We start from the raw sequence: 11,194 nt of genomic DNA, 5'->3' as shown, positions 1-11,194 counted from the left end.
GCACCACACTCAACGGCCCGCTATGCCGACCCCCGCAGTTTCTCAAAACCAAATGAGGCACAGACGGACGCAATGGCAGCTGCGTGCGGGGACACCCTCCCGGGGGTCACGGGAGGCGGACAGGAGGGATGTGCCACAGGGGGTGAAGCCTGCCCTGCACTCAGGTGCCGCCCTCGACGTTTGTCCCCAAAACAGAAGCACACACACGACAGACACTGGCTGGTGCGGCTACAAGACGCTTTATTGCCCCTGCTCTGTACATCCGACACCGGCTGTTTGTTGCTCGTGGCCTGGGACCAACCCGACGGTCTCCGCCCAGCAGGCCGACCACACAGACCGGCTGCCACACCCTCCCCCCCTTTCTGGAAAGCTAGAGCCCTGGTTTGTGCTCCTGCGTGCCAGCTTCAGGAGGCCCGACACGCGGCCGTCCCGGCGTCCATTTGGGAAAGCAAACTCCCCCGGCCTCAAATGAAGCCCCCGTGTCATTTCTGAACGCGTTACTCCAAGTTACAGAGTTCTCAATCACCAAGAAGTTCAGTGACGTGGTTTCCTAATTACCAGACCCACAAACTTAAAAATTCTTCCCCCCCAGACACCAAGGACCCTACAGCCGGCCAAACCTAAGAGTGTGGGATGTTGTGCCCCAATTCTTCTCCTGAAAGAGCAGGTCCCATTTTAATCTCTGTCACAGGAGGATGTCAGCCGCCCTGCGCCCGCAGGCACCAAGCAGGCACCAGCCGCAGGCTCAGTGCGGGCCCTGCCTGCCTCCGCCAAGCGGAAGGAACGCCGTCCGCCGACCCCAGCCAAGGTTCCTCTTCAGACAAAAAGCACCTATAGATGCAAGCAGAGAATCGAATTCCTGCCGCACGGCAGGCAGCACGGGAAGCCAGGCCACTAGCTCCACCTGGTGGAGGAGGCGGGGCTCACGGCGCTGTCACTTCCCACAGAGTTCTAGCACCTTCTTCACCATGGCCCCGATCCCGTCGTGGATGTGGTGGAGCGCCGTCTCGCACATGAAGGCCGGGGTCGTGACCACCTTGTTCTTCTGGTCCACGTGAGCTTCGTGCACGGAAGTTACGGAAAACAGTCACCCGGCAAGGACACACGGGTGGCGGGCGTGAAGCGCCACCCTGACCCCCGCCCCCGCCCACCCCCAGAGTGTGCTCCGCCGCCCTTCTCAATGGAGCTCCAAATGGGGGATCCTTCCTGCCGCAGTCCCCGCGGCCAGGGTCCACGTCCCATGCCACTCACACCCCGTAACCAGAGCACACGCGTCCCGACCTCAGTGAGCCCAGCGCTGGTTTCCTCAGACCCCTCACGGTGGCAGGCCCCCACGGGACCCAGGCCCGCCCGCAGACCTGGGCTGCACACACAGGAGCGCCGGCCCCACAGCAACCTCGTCTGAGAAACCGGAACAGAGAGCCGCTCCGAGTGTCGGCCACAAGAGGCCATTCCGACCCGGGACCCTCCCCCGACACAAGCCGAGCTCTCGCCCTGGTCGGGCAGACGCCAAGCGCTGATGGGACTGGCCCTGCCCCCTCCCTATAAGGTGCCCTCCTGGACCTACTCCAAAGGCCCCGGGCCAGCTCCACCCACACAGCTGCTGGGCGGGCCGGCCACTCTGCGCAGGAGGGAGGTGGGCACTTAACCGAAACTGTCTGTAAGCCAAACGGCCCTCCAAGGAGAGAAAAGCACCTTTGAGACAGACACCCAGGGTCACGAGACAGACACCCAGGCACCTTCCGGGACACCGTGCTGCTCTGTTCCTTGGGTCTGGGTCCAGGTGTGGACCTGGGTTGTGGTCAGCCCTGGCCCGAGGCTCTGTGTGCACAGCGCTCGGGCACCTGCAGGAGGACCAGGGACCAATGAGGCCACTGGGCTGGCTCCCGTCCACACCACCAGGGGAACTTCCACCAAAGCCAGGAAACCCCCCGGTACTGCTCCCATCCACGGGCAGCCTCCACCCCACCCTGGGGCGCAAGCTCACTCCCCTCACTGGCAGGCAGCTCCCAGCCTCCCACCCAGAAAGCCATCCCCGTCGAGCCTGAGGCCGACCGCTCGCCTGACCAGGTGGCCCTGTGTGCCTGGGGTGTGCCGAACCCAGCCCGCATCCACCAGGCCGACTTGGAAACACGGCCAGGGAGGGACACGTGCCGGCATCGGACCCTACACGTGTCACGCATGTGCTCCCAGGTGCCCCCGGCAGCGCAGCTCCCGGTTCAAGAGCCAGAGGGGGGGTCCCCGGAGCCACCGCCACCGCCACCCTGGCTGCCAGAAAGGATATGGTCACTCCCTTCACACAGTGCTTGGCGCCCAGGGCCTTGATGGCCTCTGCGGTCCCCGCGTAGGGCCACTTGCCGCCTTCCTCCTGCTCGTGGCCCACGGTGACCTCGACGCCGCGGAGCACTTTGGCTGCGAGAACGGGAGCGATGCAGCACAAGCTGAAGAGTGAAGGACAGGGTCAGCTCGGGACCACACGAGTGGACGCCCGGCCAGGGGCGCAGCCAGGCACGCAGACCTCCCTGACCTTGAGGACGAGTGCCAACACTAGCCAGAGGGCCTGGCAGCTGGGAGGTGGAAGCCGGGCCGCCCGGGGTGGCCGTGGCCAACGGGGCGAGGGGCGTCGCAGGTGACACGAGCTTCCGCTCACTCCCCTACGGGCCGCAGCCGGGAGGCACTCCCGACCAGTCGCTCCCGAGCACGGTGGTTTGGCCACACCACACCCCTGGGCACCAGACATCACACCGGCACCCTGCCCGTGTCAGCGCGCGCTCAGGGGGCACACGGGCCATCCACCATAGCGGCCACGGGCCGGGCCGCCCCAGCGTGTAGCTGTCGGGGACTGCCCTCCCCTCCCCCGGGGTCCACAACCCTTCCAGCCGCCGCCCAGACCTCTCTGGGCCACCGTGTTCCCACACAGGCCTCTCCTCTGGCTCATCTCCCACAGCACCCTGCCGGTTCTCCTGCGCGGCCTTTAAAGGCCCCGCGTAGGAGCTATCGTAACAAGCCACGAAAAAGTGTCGTCAAAACAAACTCACACGGTGCTTCAAACCCCACAGCTAACCCGCCTACTTAGAAACCCCGGACAGAAATTTCCCCCAGCCACCAAGTTGACACAGTCCCCGGACCTGGTGTCTCCGGAGCGTCTTGTGTCGTGAGCCTGCACAGACACCCGGCGGCATCGGCCCTCAAGTGGGGCTGTCTGTGTGGCCGGCCGTGCTGGTCTTGGGCTGTGGACACGGAAGCAAGCCAAAGCCATGTGCTCCGGACAGAAGCCCCTGCTGGGACCGTTCCTGCACGGAGGTCAGAGGACATACACACAGGCGGCCGAGCCACCGGGACCCCTTGCTTCCACCTGTGCTCATGACAAGCAGGGTGCTAGGGTCCCCCTTAGCGCTCGGCCCACAGAAGTGGGTGCCGCTCCAGTGACAGCATTCTGGGAGAGAGAGGCGTGGAGCATGGCCGTCACCTGCTGCCTGTCTCTTCCGAGCAGGCCCGGGACTGAGAAGGCACCGTGCGAGCAGACATGCTCCCGACCTGCAGACCCGAGGCCGGCCCCGTTCTGAGGAGGGGGCTCCCCGCAGAGTGACTGGGCGGGGACTGTCCTTGCCAGGCGCTATATCCCATCCAGGTGGGAGGGTTCTAACACAGCCCTGTTCACACAGATGTCAGAGGGGATCTGGAGTGCTCCCGTCTATACCACAATGAGCTGTCTTCACTGCATCTCTCACCGCAGAGCTCCCGAGGGAGTCTCTCCAACCAGCAGACCCGAAGCCGTGCACTCTGCACGCTCCGGCGCACTGACACGGACAAACACCGACCTTCGTCAGAGCAGGGGCCAGGCGTCCGTGGAAGCCGAGTCTCAGGGGCTCAGATCCGGCAACAGGGGCACCATCATGCTCCTGGTGGCAGGTGTGGCCGGCCTCACCACCTGCCAGGACCCAGGACCTCGGACCTCGACAAGAGCAAGGTCCGGTGAGTCTGGGTGTGCAGACAAGTGTGAAAGACCCAAGCACGCAATGAGCGTGCAGGCCCAGAGGAAGGTGCTGGGGAACGGTGCTCGTGTGTGACTCGCTCCAGCCTGCCCGGAGCGAGGACAGAAGGCAGAGGTCAGGAGAGGAGAATGAGCACTGGAAAAGGCTGGCGGTCAGGGAAGGACTGACTGGGGAACCTCCCAGAAGCTCTCTTTCCTATAAAGTCACCAAGCGATACTGACCTAAGCACACAACTACAGAATTTTCCGAGCTGGAAGGTGCCTAGGACGTCCTGTGAACCCCTCAGCGAAAACAGGCTTTCAGGACGGTGCAGCCCTGCACTCCCCACCCCTACGTACCCGATAGGCTTGCCGGCCTCGTGGAACTCCTTCAGGACGCGCTCCACGTCTTTGTGGACTCTGCAGTCTTTCCCGTCCACGGCGAAGGTGCTCCTAGCACGAGAAGAGGCCTCTCACAGTTTGGTGTCCACCAGCCTGGGGCGCCTCCAACCCTACCCCGCAGACGTTATGTGTGGCTCTGCTCCCTCCCCAGCACCCGCGACAAGCAGTTCACGTGTGTGTCGTGTGTTTTGTACAATTACACGGACGTGTTTTTTCCTAACTTTGTGTCAGAAAGAAGCAAAAACGGCAGCGGGGGAGGGCAGCAGATGCCACAGCGAACCGGAGGTGACAGGGGCGCAGGCCGCGGACCTAAAGCCAGCAGGCCCCCCACGGACCAGGCGAGAGGCGCGCGCAGGTGAGACGACACACGGCTTCTGTCACTGCAGCGATGACCGCGGAGGCGTCCGGCGTGGCCCCCCTCCTACAGCCGGCGGGTGTGCACCCGCACCGCTCTGGGAGGCAACTGGTCACACCCACCGAAGCCCAAAGTCCACGCTCCCCGCCACGAGCCCCGTCTCTGGGCTGTCCGCTCTGCACACGCGGCTCCTCCGTCCTGGGAGGTCCAGGGCAGCGTCACAGCCCCGGGACCGGACAACGGTGGGCGCGAGGGAGGCGTGCCACCCTGAGGGGCTGCTGCATTCTCGGGGTGCGTGCACGTCCAAACGCAGCCAACCTTACTTTTTTTTTTTTACTTTTTTTTTTAAATATTTTTATTTATTTTTGAGACACAGAGAGACAGAGCATGAGCAGGGGAGGGGCAGAGAGAGAGGGGGACCCAGAATCCCAAGCAGGCTCCAGGCTCCGAGCTGCCATCACAGAGCCTGACGCAGGGCTTGAAGCCACAAACCGCGAGATCATGACCTGAGCTGAAGTTGGACGCTCAACCGACTGAGCCACCCAGGGACCCCACTTTTTTTAAACTTTTTTTTAACATTTGTTTATTCTTGAGAGACAAGCGGAGCATGAGCAGGGGAAGGGGAGAGAGAGAGATACAGAATCTGAAGCAGGCTCCAGGCTCTGAGCTGTTTGTCAGCACAGAGCCCGACGCGGGGCTCGAACTCATGAACTGCAAGACCATGACCTGAGCCGAAATCGGACGCTCAAACCGACTGGGCCACCCAGACGCCCCTCAACTTTACTCTTTAAACACGTGTCAACTGTACCTCCAAACAGCTTTCAAGACAAAAGGGGAACTGGAAACACGGTGTCCGTCAGAGCTGGGTCGTCTACCCAACGGGATCTGCGTGTGTGGCTGTGAGGTGGTTAGAGGGCCACCAACAAGCCACCCCGTTGGCGGAAAACACAAAGTACACATCACTGAGCTTAAGACACCTCCACCTCATTAGTTTAACATGACCACGCGTATGAACCTCTGGCGGAGGAAACACGGCCGGGCAGGAGCCTGAGGCCCCACACGAGAGGAAGCCGGTTCCCGCTGTGAACTCGCATCCCCAGCGAACTAGCCTTCCGCGTGCACACTGCACAACCGGCAACCACAGCAGCCGCAGCCTCGGAGACCAAGGACACGGGAGCCTGCCTGACTTCTCGAAAGGTTGGGAAAAACAGGGCAAGCGACCATAAGCCACAGCTTCCCCCAGGAAGTGGGTTCAGACAACAGCACTGACCCAAGGCCACTGCTTCCTTGAGCGCACAGACACGGACCCACCGACAACCCAGCGCGCCTCGTGTCTGTAGTTAACCGAGCGTGGGTGGTCAATTGTGCCGGGGACACAACCCCGACAGACCCCCAAAGTGCCCTCATCCTCAGGGAGGAGCTAAGGGTCACAGATAAGGCTCGTCCTCCCGACGAAAAAACCTCGGTCTGGCAGAAGAGGAAGTCCAGCCAGCAGCTCAGGCCGTCCTCTGCCATCTACTGCCGAGAGGTGCGTGAAGGTGGCAGTCGCCTGAAAGGCTGGTTTTTGGAAGACAAAGTGGACAGGAGCGGGAGGCACCGCCACGAGGGGCTGGGAACGCAGGGCTGGGATGTGGACGAAAGCTGTTCAGATGTCTGCAGGCAGAGGGGAGCCGCCAGGGGTCAGCGTACACATCAGGGAACCTGACGTCTGGCTGCGGGACACCCACAGAGCCAGCCAGGGAGCTGCTGCACCGCCGCCGGGGGGGGGCGGGGGTGGCACTGGCCAGCCAAGCCAACAGGGCGAGGGCGGCAGTGAGCACGAGGACCCAAGGCAGCTGCCCCCCCCCCGCCCTCCCCCCTCCCGCTCCGGCTTCCCACCCACGACGGCTGTGCCAAAGCCGCCTCGGAACGGATGTGCTGGATGGCAAGGCCAGCGCGCAGAGAGCTTCCGGGATGCGCACAGAAAGAGGATCTAAAACCCACAGGACGTCAGGCCAGAGCGAGCCCTCCCGGCTGCAGATCTAGTTACCAGGGTGACAACCAGAGAGCAAAACCTTTCCACTTGGGACCAGCATCTGAACGGCCCACCGGAACAGCAGCTTCACACGGACACGGAGACCGGCAGGGCACAGGGTTAGATCAGAGAAAGCCCCTACCCCCGCCACCCCCACCCCCGCAGCAGCAGCCCAGGAGCATTCTGGGAGAAGCGACAGAAAAAGCACGTCTGGCTAACTGTTGACCTAAGCCCCAAGCCACGCCGGTTCCCTGTCACAGACCAGCTCCGTGCAGCCCTTTGGAACCTGAGATCCCCAACGGCTGCTCGCGTCCCCACCCCGTCTCCGTCCCCGGCTTCGCTACAGGTGAAAAGCGAACACCCCAGAGACCCCACACGCACAGGTTTTTGGCGGCTCCGAAGCCTCCAGGGAAGATGGCAGCGTCGTGATCCGCTGCGCTGAGCCGGGCCAGGTCGGTGATCTTGCCGCGGGCGATCCTTGCAGACTCCGTCAGAACGTTCCTGGGAAAGAACACAAAAGAGGCCTGAAGCAAACTTTAGCCTGCAGACTACAAAACGGGGCGGGGGGGGGGGTAGGGGGAACACTACCACAGGACAAGAAAACATGTACTCGGGCCAGGGAAGTGCACCAGCACGTGCACTCAAGGACCTAGAGAAGGTGACACGGCCATTTGGAGCATCTGGAGTGCTCAGAACTGGGGACGGATGAAAGACAGGACAGAGCAGGGGAAGGCCAAGGTGCCGCACAGGTAAGCGAAGGAAACCAGGGTCAGCCACAGTAGGCGCCATGCCGTGTTCCCCCAGGCCTTGCAGCCAGGACCAGTGTCCCAGGAAGAAAAGGAAGGGGGGGGCGGCCGACACCAGCTCCCAGGAGAAAGAGCGCCCCCTGTGTGAAGCCAGCGGGCAAGTGTGGCCGTCCCTGCACTGGAGCAAGACTGGAGGAGAAGGAAGGCTCTGAGAGCACAAAGACCACACAGGCCTCAGTGACAGAAACACCGTTTCGAGCCAGCTCAGAGACTGGGGCCCAAACAGGTGAACACGGCACGAGACCCAGCTGGGAGGCACAGCCTTGACCAAAACAAAGGTGGGGGGATGACTCTTGATCTCAGAGTCGTGAATTCAAGCCCCACCTAGGGTATAAATAGTACAAAAAAAAAAAAAAAAAAAGTAGAAGTGGGTCAAAACAAAGATAGGAGGAACTTAGCCGGAATTTTCTATCCTTTCCGTGTTTTGGTAGGCATTAAAAGATAACAACAGCACGACCACAGGACAGCCTGAGGACGGGGGCTCTGAATGACTGCGTTCAGAACTCAGAGCGCAGGCAGGGTCCCCGCCAGGACAAAGCCACCCAGCATGCCGGCTCTCAGGGAGTTTGTACCAGGCCCGTGCCCACATTCCAGGACGGAGGAGCAGGATCACACCTGGTCTCGCTCTCAGAAGGCTGCCCCTTGGTGTGGTCAATCACGTGCATCTGAGGGACGTCAGGAGCAAAGATCTGGACCTCAGCCCCGCCACGACTCAAGTGAACCAGTACCCTGCGTGGAAGAAAATCACACAGAACTGAAACATGCCCAACCCAGCTTTACCTCTTAGCGTGTTTCTACAAGCAGGGTTTTTGCAGAGCGCCCTGCAGAAGTCTCTCGTGCACGTTAATATCCTACTTGCTTTACAAAAAGTTATAGTTGGCCTGCCGATGACCCAAACGGCCACAATCCAGATTCGCTGTCCCTGAACTAGCCTGCAGAGCCCAGCTAGTCCCCACGCTCCCTTTACAAACCGGGGTGCAGGGACGGGTGACTCGACTGGTGTCCCAGCCTGGACCCCAGGCTGCTTCAGGGCGGTCTTCCTCCCACAGGCCAATCAACGCAGCCCTCAAGGGTTTGAGGGGGGCTTCCGGTCATGACACTCGCTCTCTCCCGCCTCTCCCATGATAGTCACAGGGCTGGGAGAGAGATATGCAGGTCTCCCTGAGGGCTGCTGTGTGCCAGGCACAAGTCCAAATCTGTCCCAGACATGGGGCTCTCACTGTCCCCCTTTCAGAGGAGGAGACATGAGGTGGGTGACCCGGTAGAACCACCCTGGGACTCAGGCTCTCGTCCTTGTAACCTGCAGGGCTCTCCACACAGGGCTCCCTGCCCACACCCCGGAGGTTTCACGCAGCCCGCCTGCTTTCTCGTGCCCCTGCTCCGAGCCCCGCTCGGGAAGCTCTCCTGGCCCTCTGCCGCCTGCCAGCTCTGCCCACTCCCAAGACCACTCCATGTCCAGTGCCCACACCCGCACCCGCAGGCGGGTGCAGGACGGGGAGGGGCCTCAGGCTCCTCTGGGTACGCTCGGGCCCTGCACTTGGGAGGCAGAGGTTCCCCAACCATGACCTAACTCTCCCTGCCCACCGACTCCGGATCTGACATCTACCAGTCCTGCTCACAGAAGCCTTTAATAAAAAGCCACGTTAGTAAACATCAAAAACACCGTCCACAGCTGAAGGTGCCTCGTGCCTCACAGCCTTCCTTTAAACACTTTTTAATGTTTATTTCTTGAGATAAACACAAACCGTGAGCAGGGGAGGGGCAGAGAGAGAGAGGGAGACACAGAATCGGAAGCAGGCTCCAGGCTCCGAGATGTCAGCACAGAGCCAGACGCAGGGCTCGAACCCACGAACCGCGAGGACATAACCTGAGCTGAAGTCGAACCCACGAACCGCGAGGACATAACCTGAGCTGAAGTCGAACCCACGAACCGCGAGGACATAACCTGAGCTGAAGTCGAACCCACGAACCGCGAGGACATAACCTGAGCTGAAGTCGAACCCACGAACCGCGAGGACATAACCTGAGCTGAAGTCGGAGGCTTAACCGACTGAACCACCCAGGCGTTCATCGCCCTAGAGTCATGATGACGCACTCTGATCTCAAAGTTAACCATGGGTGGGGCGCCTGGGTGGCTCAGTCGGCTATGTGTCCGACTTTGGCTCAGGTCATGATCTCGCAGTCTGTGAGTTCGAGCCCCGCATCAGGCTCTGTGCTGGCAGCTCAGAGCCTGGAGCCTGTTTCAGATTCTGTGTGTGTGTGTCTCTCTCTCTGACCCTCCGCCATTCATACTCTGTCTCTCTCTGTCTCAAAAATAAATAAACGTTAAAAATTTTTTTTTTTTAAATAAAAATAAGTTAACCATGAGTGTTAAAAAAACACGAGATGTATTCCATGGTTGTCTCTGAGTGACAACGCTACAGGTGGCACTTAGAGAACTTATCTCTGGCCCCCGCTGTGTGCCTCCCCGTGCCTGGTGGCTCGTTTCCTCTGCCTTTCTAATCAAACATTTCTCCAAATGGCTCAGGAAAAGGCAAAGGGTCCTTCAGGGCTTACGCTGAGGCCTCGTGGAGCTCAGTCCCGTCGTAGACTCCGCATCCAGACAGCACCTGCGGGACAGCGCGGGGGGGGGGGGGGGGGGGGGAGAGGGTGTCAAAGGGGACTCCACCTGGAGGCAGCCGGCCAGGGGGAGGGGCGTGAAGAAGGGACTTGCATGGAGAGAGGTAGGGGGCGGGCCTCGGTGGGGTGGCGGCGAGGACCATAAGAACCGCCGCGGGCAGAGGTGAAGGAGGGCTGGGGGATGGCCCGGGGGGTGGTGGTGCTGGGGGGGGGGGTGAGGAGGGCCCGACCTTGGGAGGGGGAGGGGAGGGGCTAAGGGGGGTCGGGCCTCGGGGGGGCGGGTGAGGAGGGCCCGACCTCGGGGGTGGGGGGTGAGGAGGGCCCGACCTCGGGCGGAACTGGATGGGAAGCGGCCGTGACCTCTGGCGGCAGCCCCGCCCCATGCCCGCCCGCCGAAGTCCGCTTACCAGCGCGACCCTGGCCCGGGGCCGCGGCGCGGAGCTGTGTAGGGCCGCGCGCGGGGCGGGTGCATGGAGCGGCGCGAACGCGGAGGCCGCCGCCAGCCTGGGCGCCACCAGAGCCCTGACCGCCGCCATGACTGCGCGGGGACAGTGGGTCGCAGGGGCCAACGACCGCGGAGGCCTGGGCGGAACGAGCGTGCTTCGCGCCTGCGCACAATGCGCCCGCCCCGGCCCAGACTCCCGTGAGCGCGCCGGTGGGCGGGGCCGCGCCTGCGCACCGTCCGCCCGCCCCGGCCCCTCTCCCGCGAGTACGCTGGTTGTTGTCTGCGTGAGTCGACGCAGTAGCGTGTCCGGGGTCCGGGACCCCGAGCCCAGGGCAGCAGCAGCTCCTCGGGCGGGAAGCACCCCCTACCCAGCTGGGGCGGGCTGTGGCACCCGGGTCGGGCGCGGCTCGCGGCCGATAGAGAGACTCCAGACTTCGTTATTGTCAGCACTCCTGGGAGCAGCTCCTTGATGGCGAATAACCCACGTTCACATTTCAAGTCGTCTTTTCGTGGTGTTTGACTCGGGATCCGGATGGGAGCCCCCTCGGGGCTCCGCCTTCCGCATTTCCTGCAAGTTGAG

General features: G+C 62.1%; 1 protein-coding gene across 3 annotated transcripts; it reads right to left on the bottom strand.

Annotated features, from left to right (window-relative positions):
* Window positions 1–220: 220 nt before the first annotated feature.
* Window positions 221–10,759, bottom strand: GATD3A (glutamine amidotransferase like class 1 domain containing 3A). Of its 3 annotated transcripts, none has more exons than XM_030328815.1 (7): window positions 10,577–10,751; window positions 10,107–10,159; window positions 8,166–8,279; window positions 7,126–7,245; window positions 4,334–4,426; window positions 2,285–2,441; window positions 221–1,063 (listed from the first exon to the last, which is right to left on the bottom strand). In XM_030328815.1, exons 1-7 carry the CDS (start codon window positions 10,703–10,705, stop codon window positions 935–937), a joined length of 795 nt encoding a protein of 264 aa, XP_030184675.1. In that variant the 5' UTR covers window positions 10,706–10,751; the 3' UTR covers window positions 221–934. The 3 variants fall into 3 exon arrangements, 2 of the variants coding, with proteins under 2 accessions (XP_030184675.1, XP_030184676.1); XR_003971644.1 differs by lacking the exon at window positions 221–1,063 and adding an exon at window positions 3,822–4,081 and having other exon boundaries at window positions 2,358–2,441; window positions 10,577–10,759; XM_030328816.1 differs by lacking the exons at window positions 10,107–10,159; window positions 10,577–10,751 and adding an exon at window positions 8,522–9,315.
* Window positions 10,760–11,194: the final 435 nt, after the last annotated feature.

The sequence above is a fragment of the Lynx canadensis genome, chromosome C2 (genome assembly GCF_007474595.2).
Source record: "Lynx canadensis isolate LIC74 chromosome C2, mLynCan4.pri.v2, whole genome shotgun sequence".
Taxonomy (NCBI): domain Eukaryota; kingdom Metazoa; phylum Chordata; class Mammalia; order Carnivora; family Felidae; genus Lynx; species Lynx canadensis.
The sequence above is the reverse complement of the archived record's forward strand: the minus strand, read 5'-3'. Positions and strand labels throughout refer to the sequence as shown.

Excerpts from the sequence above, each read along its gene's own strand:
- GATD3A (XM_030328815.1), bottom strand. The coding sequence starts at position 10,705 with ATGGCGGCGGTCAGGGCTCTGGTGGCGCCCAGGCTGGCGGCGGCCTCC. Across the intron at positions 10,160-10,576 it reads CCCGGGCCAGGGTCGCGCTG|GTGCTGTCTGGATGCGGAGT; the intron begins GTAAGCGGACTT and ends GCTGTCCCGCAG. Across the intron at positions 8,280-10,106 it reads GAGCTCCACGAGGCCTCAGC|GGTACTGGTTCACTTGAGTC; the intron begins GTAAGCCCTGAA and ends TCTTCCACGCAG.